The sequence below is a fragment of the Plutella xylostella genome, chromosome Z (assembly GCF_932276165.1).
Source record: "Plutella xylostella chromosome Z, ilPluXylo3.1, whole genome shotgun sequence".
NCBI lineage: Eukaryota > Metazoa > Arthropoda > Insecta > Lepidoptera > Plutellidae > Plutella > Plutella xylostella.
In genome coordinates this window covers 14,360,638-14,380,379 of record NC_064012.1, presented here as the reverse complement: position 1 = coordinate 14,380,379, position 19,742 = coordinate 14,360,638, and the positions used below count along the sequence as shown (strand labels likewise).

Sequence of the window (19,742 nt, the reverse complement as noted above, 5' to 3'; positions counted from 1 at the left end):
ATAAGGAGTCTTTAAACTAGTCTTTTCCGCTTGGAACTAGTTTAGTGTTTTTCTTAGTGGAACCTTTTCATTGCCCGTGAGTGTATAATTTTTGGTGCTTAAAAAATGTTCCATGAACCAACGATCTTTACTGAATTACTAATATAGTCAAATAGAACCAACAGCTAGCTACAATCGAGCCAGCACTGATTTCTGGGCCAGTGGTCATACAAAGAAGGGAGCCTTTGACTAAGTTCGCGACCGGATTATACCGTTATCTTACCAAAACAGACGACCACTATATCAACACTCAATGTTAAAAAAATACTGCTGAATTTACCAATATACCCTCGAGATTGCAATTCAACAGTGAGTCATGTGACTGTCATCTTGATTTCAATTAATACATACACTTACGAGCAGTGAAAAAGTTCCAGTGACGTATGGAACGTCAATGGCAGGTGGAACTTTTTAATTTTATGTGAGTGTATCAATACCTGTATATTCTAATTTTTAATCCCGCGGAATTCAATTTGTGACATGTCAGAGATCACAAGCCTTTTTTGGCTGGGTATTTTTTTCAATACGAGTCTGAACATCAGTTGTATCCGGACAATTTTCTATATTATATTTTTATATATTTAGAATGATGGTATTTTATGTAGAAATGAGAATAATTCATGCGCCAAAAAGAAGAAAGAAATAAAACTACAACGTTAACATTAAGTTCACTGTGCCTACTAGGTTTTACATGTCTACTTCGTGTAATATCAAGGGAACTATTCTATCCTATCAGCTCCGAAATCCAACAAGATTGTATAGTCAAGTTCACAAAATTCGAACGAAAACTTCGAACATCCAAGGATCGGCCTCTGAGGGTCTAGTTGGAACAACAATATTTTAATACGAACTAGCTGAAATGTCAAGTAAAAAAGAAAAATAACAACCCACTTCACTGGTCTATAATTTTGAATTAGTTCGGTTAGAAAATTTGTGGCTTTAGACCTGGTTTCTCATGATTCTGTTAGTTACAGTCTCAATAACGGATTTGCTGACGACGCGTTTAAGGATTATTACCCTTGTTAACTGGATGAGTCCTACGACGAAAATCTAACAGACCATTCATAAATCCAGCATTATGTGTATCATTCACTCATTTCCCTCACACTTCACTCAATATTCTGTCATATTCATTGAAATTTGTTGTCTATGTCTCTGTGTTTTCAAACAACCTCAAACAACCAAACTTTTTGGTTTCGAGGTTGCCATGGTTACTATTTCTACCGAGGTTGTTTTTTGACATCCGTCATTGAAAATAATATTATTACGCCATGCCCTTTGAAAAACAATACAACGAACAAGATGGAGTGTCGGTGCAAAAGAAACTTCTCGGGAAATAACATATCAATTTCTAAGTAAGGTCTTATTTTAAAATATTTTGTTAGAAGATTTTTCACTTAATTCAATAGTTCTCATTAAGTCATTAGGTTTAACTTCTTGAATCTACCTCTGTGGTCTAGTGGTAGAAGCTCAGCTTCATCACCCAGGGATCCCGGGTTCGATTTCCAGGTAGGGCCATCAATTAGTGTTTCTATATTGCGGTTCCAAGTTAGGTTAGGACATTAAATTTAAACTTTTATCTCGGTTTGACATTATATAAAACCCAGACAGTATTTCGCTTAATTTTTTATGTCACACAACATCTAGTTCGTATATTGTTTATCAAAGGCTCTGTTCATTTTTCCATCTTGAATCTTGACAGAATGAGTGACAAGTAAACAACCCGTTGCCTGGTTACCGGTCTTAACCAAGTCTTAGCGGAACCCCACAGCAGCAATCAAGTTTATCACCCGATCAAGGGAGTTAACCCCGTGATTTAGCATGGTGGGACACTCACTAACCTTAACGGTCCAAAATGTAACCAAACCGAGGTATTTTTAACCTAACCGAATGGTGTGAAATTAGGCCTTATTGGTACAATGGCTGTCGTTAGATTGAACTTAAAACTTGTTTTTGTATGTGATACTATAATCCGTGATGACTACATGCAAATTTTTATAATATAGCCTACCTTTACCGTGACAAAGAGCCATAAAAAATCGCGTTTAGTTGTCACTACTCGAACGGTGTAAACCTCCCACTGGGTTATCTGGGCTAAACGAGATTAGTTCGGCTCTCATTAAAGGTGAGTACCTGAGACTTGAGAGCCTCAGACACCCCCGATAGTTTCCAACTTGATGGCAAACAACTTCCTATACTCAGTAAGTAGATTAGTATATCGAGTGTAGTTGTAGTTAAAACTTACTCTAAAGACGCGAGTTTAAAGTTTTCCGTGTTTTAACTGATTATTAGCGCTGTCAATTACTTTATAAGTCAGTCAAATAATGCGAAATATCAAACCAGCTTTTAACATTGCTCTTTTCTATTACTGAAAAGGTATTATTTGCGTTAGTTCCTCTTCAGTAAAAACCGATACAAATACTTACGTTTCTTTTTTACCATTAATTAAAGGAATCCAATTCGAAGAATTCTAGATAAACGTAATAGGCAATATAAATAAAGCTCTTATGTTTCGCAATTTCTTTTTTTTACATCAACCAGTCAACTAATACTCATATAGTCAATTAGTTATATTTTTTATCAAAAAATATCTTTTTATTGTTTGTAACTATTATGTACTTAATGCCTTAATAATAATGATATAATAATTCAAGGAACTTCGGATAAAAGTAATAGGCAATACAAAATAAAGCTATTACTGTTTATAATCTAATTAAGTGACTACTTAGTGCTTATTTATATCAGATATTATTTATTATTGTTTTTTTATTGAAATGAGAAGTACTCGATGGTACCTACTCATTTGTTAAACTGTGGATAAATGTGTGTCTTTGTATCAGTGAAAACTGATAATTGTCTTTTAGTTATATTTTACAATTGCTATCCAACTATTAATAGCTGTAAGTTTTCCATAAATGTAAAATGAAATAAAATAAGATGCGATGTCGTTCATTTCCTGCGATTTTTTCCTTCGGCGGTGGCAAAAAATTTAATTAATTAATTTAACTGCTAGCAAAAAAAACTGATTATTATAAAAATAGTAATTTACAGTAATTATCACCATTAGCCAATGAGTTATTATTAAGAATCTTAAGTAAATAATAACTAATTATAATTAAAAAAATAAAAACGTTGAACTATAGTTACGTTTCTGACCAGCCGGCGGGCATTGATAGTGAGTATAGTTACTAAAAAACTATATTTTTAAATTTATTTATTTTGCTAATAAGTAGATTTATATTTAATTATTGAAAGTATATAATTGTTAGCTAAAATTTTTAATGAATACCTAATTTATTATGAGCAATTTCTTTCTACCGAAAGGTACGTTAAAAGTAAAATAACTACAGAATATTCTAGAAATAAAAAGAAAATATCGTCGAACTACTCTTATTTTGAGAACATGATATTTAATATAATAATATTTCTCACAAAGAGGATCCACCTCAAGCTACTTTGTTCATTGTTCCTTTGTATTCGTCAAATAAATAATATACTACTAACAGTTACAATATTCTTATAATATTATAAGCTTCTTCCCCGGGTTTCAAATAAGCTGCTGTAACGGCTACAGTGGAAATTTAAAAATACTCTTGAAATAGGGACGTAAACTACCTCTATTATTATGGTCTTTGTGTAACCGCAACAGTCTTAAACTGAGTCCAGTAAGTGTTTAAAGGATTGGAAAGCTCTAAAAATCTGTAAAATGCATGGAAGTATTAAAGTTAAATGTTTAGGTTCTTATTTATTAATCTAACACATTAACACATTAGTTTCTGTAACGCAATTTTTTATAATAGTAATATAAAACCTTGTCTGTTAAGACTATATATTAATATATATAATTAATATATTACCGTTATTTATTTGCGACATTATAAGCAGACGATTGATTGTGAAATTTAATTAATTTAATTTTTAATGATTTTAATTTTAATAAAAGGAGACTGTTTACATTTTGTCGTTTATTTTTAGCTATAGTACAATGTAGACGACATGGTTAAATAACCTAACTACCGTTAAAACCCATGCATTGCGATTCTGTAAAATCAGACTTCTCACTTCGATCTTCATTCTCCCTTCACCTTTCACTTCCCGTTCGAACAGTTGTGATATCATCTCATACATTATTTGTCAAAATGTCGAAATTCGATGTGTCTACGAAAATTACAGAATGCTAATTTGAAAACTCACTCCGGATTCAGAATCGAGTTTTGACAATTAGCTTTATAGAATCGCAATGCTGACATTCAAGACTAACTTTGCTACCACAAAAACCCTTAAACACTGTTTAACTAGTGTTTAAAACAAAATTTTACAGATTTTGTAGGCGTTTGAACATTTGTTAATACTGTCCAAGTTTTTGTGGTAAAGCCCTCAAAGTCTAAGCTGAGAACACCTGGGGTAAATTACCTTTGAGTCCTACCTATGACCCAAAAAATAATAATCAAAAACAGTTCAGCCGTTTGGGAGCTACGCTGCCACAGACCCACGCATAGATCCTCAAATACACAGACAAGATAAACTTATAACATCCATCTTTTTCATAGGGAGTTAATGACAATCGGTTCAGCGTTTAATTGCCGACCGTCCGAAGGCGATTCCTGTTTGGTTTGTATCGTATATTGTAAGATGTTTCATGACCTACCTAATTTATTTTATCTTGAGTACAGCAGTATTTCAGTTATAACTAACTCACAAACATAATAATATCTAATGTCCTCCTACGGCCACGGCGACTATCAGCTGATCAATCAAAATATCTACCTACACTAATTTATAATTAGAAAGAAAGAAACTTCCAAAGATACATAGCGTAAACAATGACGGCAGCCATCGTTTCCAAAATGATAGCGATAGACACTTCAATTGCACGGTACCGCGTATTTTGTTAGTATTAATTTGTATTCCTAGAGACGCGCCGAGCGTGGAAGTGGCTGGCAAAGCTAATTGGTCCCTCTAATTATGAGCACATATCATATTAGAGCTCCCAGATTGATGTATGTATGTATGTATATGCTAATAGGATTATGTCTGGGCTGCGAAGTAAGCCGATTACCCAGGGTTTATTGCAATGAAATGGCAACATGCTAAATAGCATATTTAATTTCGGCATAACAGCGTTGTATTAATTGCTGCACTTCAGTATTTTGGCTTTTACATGCTCATTTGTTTGTTGATGTTCATAATAATAACACATAAGTAGTAATGCTCTGAAAGGGTGGTCTGAGTGGAGTAGCAATTAAATTTCTGTAGACTGATGAATGAATTGGGATCGCGCAGTCTGCAAGTTTTAAATGATTAAATTTTATGTAATAACGATATCGTAGGTAAGTAGTTAGTCAAATCATTTTACATTTTACTTAAATATTAAGTACCTTTCTTTTACCTACTCAGAATGTTATTTCCTAAACTTAAAGTGATTGGAAAAGTTTTTGTAAGTATTCGATTCGATTCAATTTCGTTTGAGCTTACCTTTTTTATTGAGGCGATAATGGTGGCTAATATAGTAGGTATGTTAGCTCCGCGTCGTTACCACAATTTCTAGTTTGCTGTGCTCCCATTCTTAAATATTTAATCAGTCGATTGGTCTTTCAAATGTGTTTAATCGATATGAAAATATAGGTACCTACAACATTCAAAGAATTGGTTCACATCACAATGACACCCAAAATCACCCCATTTCGGATTTCTATATCAATTTTACAACCCCTTGTACTATAAATGACCTAAAACAAAGTAAACTGGGGCCATATCACGAACTCAAATTGAAGTAACATTTCGACATAATTATTCAAACTATTTGAATCCAAACATCGTGGCAAAACAAGTTCGCATCAGGGCAGCAGAAAGAGAAAAAACAAAAGACAATCTTACCAGAGAAGATGCTAGCGATGGCGGCGATGATGAAGCTGACCACCACGCCGGGGCCGGCGAACTTGCGAGCCACCATGCCAGCCACCAGGTACATTCCGGTGCCGACGCAGGACCCCACGCCCAGCGACACCAGGTCCAAGGTCGAGAGGCATCGCTGTGGAGGGGGAGGGCTGGTTAGAGTGATGGAAATAGGTGGCATTGTTGTGGAGGAGGAGGGGTGAGATAAAAATTACTAAAACTAATGGTTACTGCTGGATGGCTAATCCCTTCACCACGGTGAGACGATGAAGGAAAGGAACAGTCTTCGATTTACACACTCTAGAGCTCAGCTGATGATATAGTTCCAGTGACATCAAATTACTCCGTAACGGAAAAGGCTAGCTTAATGAAGCCGTCTTCAACATTTAAGTACCTACATTTTTACAGAGCATCTGATTGCAAACTATGAACCTAAATATTTCAAAATTAATTATTTAAAAAATGGAGGTTTTTGGTGTCGAGATTTTTTAAGTGAAACTTTCGATTGCTCTTGAGTGTATTTCCCATTAACAACAGCCAAGCTTTAAAATTTAGCTTAGCTTTAGCAGCCCAGCTTTATTTTTGGCTGAGAATTTCGACTCTCGTATAATTTTGAATAACAAAGGTAGATTGATTCCTCAGAGGTAACATTTAATGTCAATGGATTGCGAAACTTTTTCCGTTACTACCTAACAAATGTTTGTTAATATTTAAAATTTGTAAAAGTTTCAATAAACTGGAAAATAGTTTTGAAAATTGAATGTAATGCAAAGCCCGCGAGCTAGGGAATATTTCTAAAGGTGCGTTTTTATTACTACGCAAGCTAGAATTTATGGAATTAATCCGTGCAAAATTATTTACTTTAAAGCTAAAATAAAATATAAAACTTATTAAAGATAAAGAATGTCTTGCTTGCATCTCGTGATTAAAGCGTCTCTGCTTTGTAAAAGATGTTGGATAAAAAATAAGCATTTGAATTCACCTTAATAAGTAAAGCAGGTAAGAGAGCAGCAACATAAAAATAAAAATCTTAAGACATCCTGTTTGAAAGACTATTTAGACTCGCTAAATCATTTGGTTACCTTCTGATGATAGTGGTATTCTAAAGGGAGTTGGTCGGTTATCGCTGATAAATTCAATATACAGGATTGTAAAAGAAAAACAAAAAATATTTTTATTTTCTTCTCAGCAAAAACTTCTCCATGTATGTTAGTGACGTAATATTAACGAGAAGTATTTACACGGAATATGCCGTCAATACAGCAAGTTGGAGGGCGTCACACGCTAAGTTTTCCAGTTTGTGGTCTCCACTGGAGAACTCGCCTGCCCAACTTGTACCGGTATCCACACAACTTCAAATACTTGATACTAGGAATCTGTGTGGGTGGAAGGGTTTGCAAGATAGATCAGTACCCGTATCATGAAAATTCGAGCTAACGAATAGAATCGAATGCGAGTGCGACTACTGTCAACTTGACAGCACTTTCGAACACTTTTTACCTTTCGAATGAGTTTCGAAAAGAATGACCACAGAGTACATAATATTATTCTGACAATGACCTATGGAATGATAGCTGTCAAACTTTCGCAAATCTATACACCGCCATTTTGTTGTTGACAGGTTGACAGCACTTTCGAATAGACTATCGAATAGAATATGCTGCGGTTTTTCGTAATACGGGTACAGTTGTCATGTCAGTGACGGACGTGTATAAATACGTCACTCAGGAATGTTTATTTGATTGAAACCTTAGTAACAGTTTAATATTTTGATGCTAAAAATGTTCCACTTACAAAAGGCCGACTCTAAAAATACTCATTCATTTTTGATAACATTTAAATATTTGATCACAATATTTACTATTTTGGTAAGTTATATTATTCTGATGCACTGTAAATGTACTTAAATATTGCAGACGGCGTCATTAAGCTAGCTTTTTCCGTTTAGGAGTAGGTAATTTGGTGATTCTGTCACTGAAACTTTTTAATTATACTCGTGAGTGCTACAATAAGATACTTTATGTTTCCTGCATAAAAAAACCTCATTCGGACTGCTAGTCTAAATTGTTTGACACGACTGTTGGCGGTATATTTGCATGGAAGCCTGCTTCGCCTCCATGCACTACAAATAAATTAACTGCTTCCACGAAGTGTTTCGCAATGAATACGGGAGTGGGGTGACCCCTTTTACGTTCAAGCGTAGACGCTCACGTTAACGATGTAGTGTGCCTTGTCAGAACGTTTCTACGCTAGCAGTTTTGAAAGGTGTAGCCTGTTTAGGTTGTTTCAATTATTATAGTGGCTGGATTGCAACAATAAGTTATTGTTAATTAAAGGTTGTCTGGCTGAGATCGCTGTGATTCAGAAGATCGCTTTTGGTACCAAAATTAAGTTTCAACTTGATATATATATAATTCTTTTTGGTGTACAAATAAATATAAATGAACTGTCTATATATCTATCTATAATTTTATCTATACAGGTTGTAAATGATATACTCTTGAGTTAACATCATGATCGACTTGAACCGTTTGGTAAAACTAAACTTTTCCCAAGAAATACACCATACGAAATAATTTTATTTTTGATGTTTCATAAAACAAAGTACAGGAAATTAAACTTAAACTTTTGAAAATAATAAAATTTTGCGAATATTAGTTTACCCTTTTGCAACCCCATGTATATCTCGGAATTCTATGCAGTTATAATTGAATACGAGCAAGATGGAGTATTAGTGTAAAAGAAACATCTTGACAAATACAACACCCCACTTGTACGGTCAGGTGCAGAAAAACCTGACCCCCCTCTCATAGTAACAATGCTTCTGAGGGGGGTCAGGTTTCTCTGCCTCTTACTGTACCACTGAGCTCTTATTTTGAATTAAAGTTGGGCTAGAAGATTTGTGACTTTATTCATTAGTACAATGGTAATTAGGTTGAACCTAAAACGGTTTGAACATTAAACAAAATGCGGACAGTTTTTTCCCTTCTTTTTTATTTCGTATTTGACACACCATTCTATTCTATTCTATTCTATTCTCTGTGGGGGTGTAAGTACCTGCACCTGGCTCTCTCGAGTGGAACCTTTGTGCATATCCACAAGGTCTAAACTGCCTTCCTAAGCCTGGACCATTTCCCACCACGCTGGTCCACTGCGGGTTGGTGGGTTCACATATCTAGACGTGCTAAATCTAGATATGCAGGTTTCCTCACGATGTTTTCCTTCATCGTAAGGGCGATGGTATACATTGTACTTAAGTTAAAAGAACTCATTGGTACATGTCAGCGCCGGGATTCGAACCCGCATCTCTTGATTGAGAAGCGGGCGCTTACCCGACTGAGCTACCACCGCTCCGCAAACACCATCTTGTGCGTATATTGTTAATCTAAGACCTCAACTTACCGAAAGCCGCTGTCGCGTGGGCACAGCGACCTGCTGGTCTTGCTCGGCCTCGTTGGGGTCCTTGGTTCGAATCAGCTTGGTGAATATGGTGAAGCCATCCCTCCTCACTTGCCCCCAGTCCACTTGGTTGATGCGCTGCATTGCGCTGTTGGACAAACATATAGATTTATTAAATTTTCTCTTTATTGCAAACATATATTAATTAGTGTATGAAAGGTGGAATTAATGCTGGAAGCATTTTCTACCAGTTGACCAACAGGAGGTACGGACAGTTCACGGTGTGCAATAAAATAATTAATGAAAGACCTAAATAGGAACCGTAAACACAGTTTTGTAACACAAAGACAAACACAAATATTTCATCAAGGAATCTCAAAAAATGTATTAGTTCGCGTGTTACAATTAGCAACTTTATTATTAAACCGCGATGCCGAAACGCATAAGGACTTGGCCTCTCATTAAATCGTGTTAAGTTTTAATTACACTCGCTTGCAATGAAAGACGACCGAATGGCGTAGTTGTTAGTGACCTGACTACTGAGCCGATGGTCCCGGGTTCGATTCCCGGCTGGGGCAGATATTTGTTTAAACACAGATATTTGTTCTCGGGTCTTGGATGTGCCCGTAAAATGGCAATAGGCCCGCCCCCTATTACATTGGGACAGACATAACACTCTGGCGAAAAGTGGGTGCAGCAATGCACCTCTGCCTACCCCGCAAGGGAGTACATTAGTACAAGGCGTGAGTGCGTGTGTGTGTGTGTGTGCAATGAAAAAGTTGCACCTGCCGTTTTATATTTATGTCACTGGAACTTTTTCATTGCTCGTCAGTATACATAAAAAACATGCATTGAACTTCTTTCAATAATAGTATAGTAATTATGTCAATACAGCTCTCGTCCTAAGTAATTCTTACTTAAAATAGGAGTTATTCTCCAAGACAAACGTAAATAAATAGTAGCGTTTGTTTTACATAAATTGAATTCTCTTTTAAATAAAAATATTTCTGGAAAACAATTGACTGTCCGTTTTAACTATGAAAGATATAATCCCATACCCGATATAATCTCTAGCCAGTGGCAGAGTAAAATAATACGGTTTTATTCAAATACCACAATAGTGCATTTTATATACCTAGAGGGAAGCCTTTGGAAAGGGCTACATATATTTGTATTATCCACATAGTGCCGTCATGATAAGCTTTTACTTTCTGTCTTTAGTAACATTGCAGTTGCTTTAAAAAAACACTTTTACCTGTGTATCTCAAAAATGTTATGTGTGTAAGTTAACCAGGAAATCCAAAAGCCCATATCCCACAAAATCTTTACTCGAAAAATTGCCAATAACTTTCTCACAATACCCAAACACAACAATTACTATGGAAAACGCATAACTGTGCAGCAAGTACCTATCATAATAAATAGTATTCCAAACGAAATCCGGAAAAAAATTACTCCCTTAAATATAAAAATAAAGTTAAAAGAGTTTTTCCTACAATCATTAGAAAATAATTAGCACCCTGTATATGTCGTCAATGTGATAAATTTTACAATGTCGGTAGTTTCTTTACTCGTCCTGTAAGTGTAATTAAAAACCACTCTTATTACTATTCTATCAAGAGCTATGAAGAAATGAATAGTGTTATCTGCCGGCCGGCACGGTCTCGCTCGCTGTATTTTTTTGTGATCGTATGTTAAGTTGCTAGAATACTTTTGCTTATATGGCTTATACCTACTTATATTGTATGACTACGTTAATCATTACTTAAAAATAACTTGTATGGTAGATTAAAATCGCATCACACACAAACCTTTGAAGGCTTATGTGGTGTTGTATACTGTTAATTATATGTACCAATATGTGTTTGTTAATAAATAAATAAATAAAATAAATAAATAAAGTACTTTTGTAAATTGTGAAAATTTAAGATTCTTATGAAAGAAACAAATACATGCGCAAAATGGCACGGACTACTACTACTCGTACTAATAAAAAGAAGACGAACTATGGACCGGGTTTAATGCATGTTCCACCAATCGCATCGTTATGTTAACATATCGCGAATCTTGATATAGTGACGATTATCTACGTCGATAACTACATTTATACGTCAGACGACAATATCATTTATAAAAAGTAAAATAAATTCCAACAAATTAAAATTTAATCCTTTACAAGTTTTCATTAACGTCAATAAATAAAACTTTACAGAAAGCTCCCGTCACAACGGCCACAACGAATGCCCGCCAGATAGCCAGGTATTTGTAAATAAAGCATTTTACTTGTTTGTTTTTAATATTGGAGACAAACAAAACGAGAGCCAATACATCCAACAAGTCGACTTCTGAATGAATAAATGTAAAATATTTTATTTTATACACATAATTGCTTTTACCTACCAGGGTTTTCTGCAATCTCGGGATAAAGGCTATCGCACTTTCTTCTGGAGTCCTATCTCAGTTATGCACCTCTCTGTTTTATCCACAAGAGAGAGTGTAAATTAGTAACCAGCGCAAAGTGACAATATAATTTATTATTAGGTACAATCACGTAATGTTTTACGATTGATACGAGTATGCTATAAAGAAACGCAAATTTCCTTTTTAATTTAATAAGTTTTACAGCAGCCTGTATATTTTACAGATACTGAAGATAAGTAACAATTGCTTTAAGGAGAAATTGGGAGTAAGCTACACACTACTACTACTGGTCTCACAACCGAGTCCTATGAAAGCAGCTCGCCTGTGATTGGACATAGCCACTATAAGGGCTTCAAATCCTCTTACCGATACGAATTGGACCGGACCAGCACAATTGTGGCTGTGCATTCGTCTTGTTATCAGTGGGGAGATGTAATTATGAGACCTACAGGGTCTGAGCGAGATACAAGGCTCAGTGTTTGTGACATGAGAATCTAAACCTCGAATTAAACCGGTTTTCGAAAGCAGCAATGCCAAAGTCACTGTCGATATAGCGCAGCAATTCCCGAGTTGAATTTAATAGTGCGCTAAAGCCCATGGCTTCGGGCTGTGAAACCGGAACACTTGTAAATGAAAATTAGATTTGGATTGATGCTAGGATTTCAGATCGGTGGTATTGCGTCGCCGGCAGCGGATTGGCCGATGATTGTAACCTGAAAATCGCTAACGGGTTACATACTTCAGAGTGTCTATTCTCCTAATTAAAATACGGTCCCAATGAAATCGCGAACTGTAATTTTCCATAAGTAAACGTTTATAAAGAATTAATGACATGTATCCATTAGTTGATGTCAGAAGTCAACTATTTAATACAATTAGTACTTACTTATTCTAGCATCGCCATACAGCGATCTGGCCAACATCTTCTTTTTAGTTTAGTTTTAATTATTTAGTTAGTAGGTAATTATAATCATGTTTATTATTGTATATTATGTTTAACGTTTAAAAAAATATATTTTACTAATTTTAGATTAATTTTAGATGTTGAAATCGGGACAATATGAATTTATTTGCTATAAAATGGCGTGAGCTTTTCTGAGACCCTCGTGGCAATGAATACAGTTGCATTATAATCGCACAACTGTGTTTGTTACATGAGAATCTACCTCTGATTGACGGTATGGATGCCGGCGGAGGATGGCGTATGATTGTAACCTGAAAATCGCTAACGGGTTACATGTTTCAGTTACATGAACGTCATTATCCTGCAACAAAACTAAACAATGCCATGCCTGTGACGAAGCATATCCCTGTCCCAATAACATGACTGCAATTTGCTCTTGATCTTCCTAGTCAACTATAGAATATTATAATTATGGCTATTGTGTTCTAGTATATACTTAATATTTGCTTACTGTCTCATGATCAATGTTTTCCTTCACCTTAATAGGAAATAGAAAAACAAATGTACTAAAATTCTTAATAAATTTCATTGATATCTCGGTCTTCAAGTGAAAATTGTTAGAACCAAACTATTTAAACGCTGTTCCAAATTAAACCAAAGTTGTCGTTTCCAGACTTGGGACTAATTTCCAACGGGTTAGGAAGCGATAGAATTTCTCGACTGCTTCAAATCGTCACCTTTGAGTGTCCGCTGTCCGAGTAACTCGCTTGTGCCAGATCTAATGGAGTCTTTGGCAGTTTGCTAATTGATTTACACCCAACGGTGCATTGTTTAGGCAAGTAACTTGGCAAACGGAGCTGACCTAAACGGAGCTGAGCTGAATTTCAGGACTTCCCTAATTCAATTTAACTTGAGGTCATACATCAAGATGACAGTGGTTAAGGATTGAAGACGCTCCCTAGCTGCATATATCCAAATATGGTATATAAGCCATAATCTCAGCAAAATTTACTAAATAAGTAATTTATTTCGGTGTGAGTTTACGCCTGTACCTATTTCTATTTATTATGTGGCTATAAATCGTTTTTGATTTGATTTAATATAATATTATTAATAAATGGTATAACGCCCGTGAATAAAGAAAACAAGACACATTTTTCTCCGTTACATACCTAGATTATGAAGGGGTATTGACAGACCTACCATTACATAAAGATAGCAAGAATTTCGTCGCCATTTTTATATTGTTTCTTTATTCTCGAGCGGGCGTTATAAAGTCCGCATGCAATTTCCCGTCATTCGCTAGGAATGCACGCTTCTACATCGCGACCCCGACCGAGCCATGTCGTTATTGACTAACTAAAGTTCTCTGAGGGACAAGGGTAGCTTCAGTTACGTATATATATATATCATTATATTATACGGTAAGCTTTGCTTGGCTTTACTAATCCAAAGTCGGGTTCGCGAATACAAAACGCGTGACATTATGAAAGGAATTACTGAGTCTAAAAGGCCCTTCTGACCGCGATGGTAAACTCTCGTTTTGTTGTTTAAAGTTGGTAAGGCGTGTACCTTAGTTTTGGTGCGGTGATTGAATTACTTAGCTAAATTAATAATTGATATACGTTGTACTCTGAGTATGGTATTTATATTTTTACGCCGCAATAAAAATTAAGAAAGCTAGAGTGGATAGGTGTGTTGTTGGAATACCGGCAAGTCGTAAAACTTAAAGGTATCAAGCTGCTATTCCACCTCAAATAAAACGCCCCTAAATTAAAGACTTCTGTTTTAAAGCGTTTTTTCCGTAACTGCTAGGACGTAGGTGTCTGCTAGGACAGGTGTCTGTGTACTTTTTCCTCCAGAAGTGAAAAAAAAAATACAATAATATTTTATTAATAATATATATATAATAAGCTTCCACATTGAGTAGTGAGTAGTTCAAATATGAAGGTAAAAAACAACCAAACTCTCACAATATATTGATCTCTCAAAAAGGCACGGACATAAAGTCTGTGGAGTGATAATAAAATCTTAAAGAAAAAAAGAAAAAAAAACGATTCGTCATCTTTTTATCCGTAATTTTCCACGAGAAGTAACACTTGCTAGAAAAATATTAAAATTCATTTAATGACATTTAGATCTGGCTAAAACATAGCTAAAAGCAGTCTTAAGGTTTTGCGTGGTTATTCCGAATCCGAAGTCAAAATAACATTACGAAATAATTAGTGTCAAATTCAATACCTATATTTTGAATACGAAAATCTGAATTTGAAAATCGTTAAGTTCGCGGTAGCTACACTGTTCTAACATTTGAATTATCGTAGAACAAAAGTTGTTTAGAAAAACTTACGGCTTACTATACCCTTTTCGCAACACCCTATATATGTATATACATACATAGCTAGATTCCTACGTACCAATATTGAATTGCATAGTCTGCGACAACGTTGAAACAGTTGAAGATGGAATAGCAAATAGTGTTTGAGTTAGTAATCCTACATTAAGTGCTATAATAGATTCAGACTGTGATCTAGATTAAGTTGCTCAGCTGCTACTGGTCTTGGAACAGTCTTATCGTGAAATAAATTACTATTTGCAAACTATGATTGGAGAATATGTATACTTTCGAGGAGTAGAATTTTCTGATTTAACCGAAGGGTTGGCCAGATTTTTTGCGGTATTGGCTGTAGAACGCAAGATAATACCATAATCACACCGTGTAATAAAGTAGTGTTTCAATATTCTTGGTAAAAGTATTACCTAGGACCTAGGTATATTGTACGCTTACTATCATTGTAACATACACTCACGGGCAATGAAAACTTCCCAGTCAGAAAATCATCAAGTTTTTCCTAAACGGAAAAAGCTAGCTTAATGATGCCGTCTGTAATATTGAAGTGCATTTAAAAGCTCACCAGAATACTACCAACTAAAAAAGTTAACATTTTGTTAAAACTTTCTAATAAATGTATAAAAAAATTGAATCCATTTAGAGTCGGAATTTTGCAAGTGGAACTGTTTCTTTGCACGTGAGTGTATAATAAAAGACAAGAGTCTGTCCAAGTTACAGATACAAGATAAACGACCAGTATTGTAGCATCAACTACACTTGCAACTCTCACTCACTCCAAGTGAGCCACCTGTCACCGTGAATAGGAAAGGCCTTTAGTATTCTGAGATCTGGGAAGTTTGAAAGGATCTTTGGAATTCTTATTCTGCACTACCGGGCACGAAACATGTCGGAAATACTCTGAAGTGTTGCAAAAATGTATAATTCTGACATCTTTTACCACCTCACAGCGTCTTTGTAGGAGAATATCCAGTCAAGTGAAGCATCTCGCAGTTATTTTGTCACATGAAGAAAGTAGAAACCCTCGTCCAAAGTCGTACTTATATGTAAATTTGCGGTTTGGCTGCTGCTGTTGCACTTTTTATTTTTGTTGCTCGTCTAGAAGACAGAAATAAGAGGTCCTGTCCGAATGCAAGTTTCACTACAATTTCATGTATCAGTTTAAGGAAACTAAGTAAGTACGAATAGTATAGTGTCTACTAGAGCTAGTACTTCATTCGTGAGAAGAGAGGTATATTTTGAAAGGTACGCAGACTTTGAGCCATGTTTATTGACGTTCTTAGGCAAAGTAAGACTATAAAAGTAAAAAAGACTCTAACCGAGTGGATATAAGTATTAATCAATACATTTTTTTATTGCAAGGATTATGATATTAGGTATCTCGCGTTATTCAGCTAAAGCCGCACTATATCTTGCTAATCTTTTGGTTATATCAGAAAATTGTACTCTGTAAAAGCATATTCTCCATAGACACATACTCGTAAAAAAGGCATGTTTAATTTTAAAATCTGCATATTAAAAAGAACACACACACACACTCACGCCTCGTACTAATGTACTCCCTTGCGGGGTAGGCAGAGGTGCATTGCTGCACCTACTTTTCGCCAGAGTGTTATGTTAGTCCCAATGTAATAGGGGGCGGGCCTATTGCCATTTTACGGGCACATCCAAGACCCGAGAACAAATATCTGTGTTTAAACAAATATCTGCCCCAGCCGAGAATCGAACCCGGGACCTACGGCTCAGTAGTCAGGGTCACTAACCACTACGCCATTCGGTCGTCTATATTAAAAAGAAATACCTAATCAATTGGAAATAAACTAGAAACAAACGGTTTAAGTACTAAAGCGGGTAGCACCGTAAGTGGCATGATAGCTTCCATCAACTATTCAACTCGGAGTTCGGAACGGATCAATCTACGCACAACTCGCATTGTGATCGGTAGTAAGTTCCAGAAGTTTCAGCGGCACTCGTAAACCACGTGATGTATTCGAACCGTTTTATTATCTACTCGTAAATATACACGAGGTATATATTTGAATACTCATAACTGTTATAAAAACTTTGTAGATTATATAATTAATTATGGTTTGTAAATAAGTAGTTGCCCATTCATTGTCACAGACAAATTACAAAACGATGTGCTTGTATTTTATAATATTCAGAAGGACTCGGCCTTTTTTTGAGGGATATCAACACCAGACTTTGATTTATCTATCGAGCTTATCGTAGTATGAATCCTTTGAGATCCATTACAGTCAGATACATATTTTACTACGCATATACAAATGTATACAATATACATATATCTGCTGTATCAATAGCTAGAGTCTAGAACTAAACGCAAACAAGCTCTATTGTTAATGTTCACACATGTGTGTTCTCGATAAGAGATTAGTATTTGGTATTATACCTCCATTCATGTACACGTGGTGTTAACAAGTCAATGAGCCGTTTTCCTTGACAGCTGTCAGTTAAGCTTTTGGGTAAGCCGATAGATGGCGTGAAAACGCAGTGTACCAACTGTCAAAAATTACATAGAGAGCAAAGAGTACTAAACTCAGAATAAGAACTCACTAGTTGTGATTAAATGTCGGGTGGTAGCGCGAGCCATCCTTCCGAGGCTCGGACTGCATGTGGCTTGGGATAGTGCTAAGTATTCTGTGAATAGTTCTACTCGCGCCGTCACGTAGTGTTCTTTTCTCTATGCGCGCCGTTTGAACGGGTGCTGCGTGCGAGAACTGATTTTCTATTTTTATTTATTGTATGATCCTAAATAAGATCCCAAAGAAATACTTACAAGCAATGATTTCAAAAGGAAGGATAGGCCCTTCAGAACATTTTACTCAAACCTTCTTCATACAAGCAAAATAACTGTTATCTGTCATAATTTGTTTGAACTATGTCAGTGCCTAGCAACTATCTTGACGACGTAACCTTGTACGTGCGTTAATAATTTACCATCCCGGACATTGTTTTATTATTTGTAGGCGCCATATCAATAATTTAAGACAAATCCAACTACTGAAATTAAAACTGTTTTGGGCTGTAGACCTGTAGAGCGTCCCGTACAAATGGACTAAAAATCACGCTCCAAAACAAGAAAATGTTCTCGGAGGATAGTCAACAAAAAATGACGTCCGCACAAGGTTACAGCGCGCGGCCATTGTAGACTTTGGTAGTAAAATAATTATCACTTTATAATGTGTTTATTACTTAATTTAATGGTAATTACCGATGATACGATATTCGATGTTTCTTTTTGACCTTCGTATAATGGTTTTTGCAGCCTTTCACAACACAACTACATATTTATCACAAGATTCACAAGACCATCTCTCGGCCAGAGACAACTGTCGACTGAGGAGCGTTGGCCCTAAAATTACGATTTTAGGGCCAACGCGCGGGTGCCATTTTTTTGAGTGGGAGGCCCTGTCCTTACGCTAGTAATATATATGTCAATGCTTACAAGACAAGATGAGAATGTGTGCCGTCGCAACTTGTAAAAATAAAGGACATCATAAGAACCAAGACGGCTTTCCGTCCAGTTAGTTTGGCATTCCGTTTTCGTAACTCTATCTTCAGATTGGCAAGGGACCATGATCCATAGTCCTTAGCCATTATTACAGTATAGCAGTCACTATCACAAGAGTCACTATCTCACAAGAGTCACTATCTCAAAAGAGTCACTATCTCAAGTGCACTAACTCTACAGTATCAAGGGAGGAGGAGCAGATAGCTCAACTACAACTCAATTAATACAGGAGAAACACAAGGAAACTGAGAAAACTTGAAAAGAACGGCTGTACGCACAATCGCACTGAACGCTGAAGCAACAGTGACATCGACATCATAGAGAAAATAATACTACAATTCTACCTACCTACGTCACTTTCACATTTCGTTAGCCTCACAGAATAACATATTGTGATCTGAGTGTGTTCTGAGGGTTTGAAAGTTGGTACAACCCCAGACAACGCCATCTATTTCTCCAAAAAGGAACTTTTTTTTTTTTTAACAAACGCCTCATTATGTCACAGAAGCGTCACTGAAATGGATGATAATGCCAAAATGTATTGATTGATGCTCGTATCCCGAATAGCGAGTGTTGCTTCTTTCTACGCTCAGTTATTAAATATATTATTGATAAAAAAAGTAAATAATACTAAAAAAATATATATATTGTCCTCAACGTGACGACAAAGACGTTATGTAATATACTGCACAATGCCTTCTACCATTTTATTAGAGCCACTAACTAGCCTTCGTAGCATCCAATATTCGAAAACAAAACACAATATTTAACACTACTGTACCGTATCCAGTTGTAGGTAAATTTTATAGAAGTCCGCCAACCGCTACCGTGGGCATTTTGCTACTTTGAATCGTAGAATGTACAGAGCTTGCTTCAAAACTTCCTTTATCACGTATTAACATAAACAGCAGCGAAAAATGTAGCATTGCATTTCTACGTAGTCGTTCAGGTTTGACGGGTGAGTTTTCATGTTTGGAAGCAACAATCTTGTCTTGTCCGCTACGTTACACTAAGGTTACGCTACACTAAATTATGCATGTGACTAGAGTCCGTAACACGCGATCAGCAACAGGCTTTCGTCTGAGAATTTGTAACCAAAATCCTAGTACTTGATACTATGTGAGTGTCTCATGAATGCAACATTTTGGGTTTCCACGTGGCAACCTTTCAACACACACAATATATACCATACAAACTTA

General features: G+C 35.9%; 1 protein-coding gene across 1 annotated transcript in view; it reads right to left on the bottom strand.

Moving 5' to 3' along the window:
- The window catches only part of LOC105391703 (probable cationic amino acid transporter), a 132,236-nt gene that overhangs the window by 74,791 nt on the left and 37,703 nt on the right, over positions 1 to 19,742 (bottom strand). Inside the window, exons 2-3 of the mRNA XM_048632939.1 lie at positions 9,337 to 9,481; positions 5,917 to 6,070 (exon numbers count right to left, since the gene is read on the bottom strand). Coding sequence (XP_048488896.1) covers positions 5,917 to 6,070; positions 9,337 to 9,477 — 295 coding nt within the window. The 5' untranslated portion in view covers positions 9,478 to 9,481. The remainder of the gene's footprint in view (positions 1 to 5,916; positions 6,071 to 9,336; positions 9,482 to 19,742) is intronic.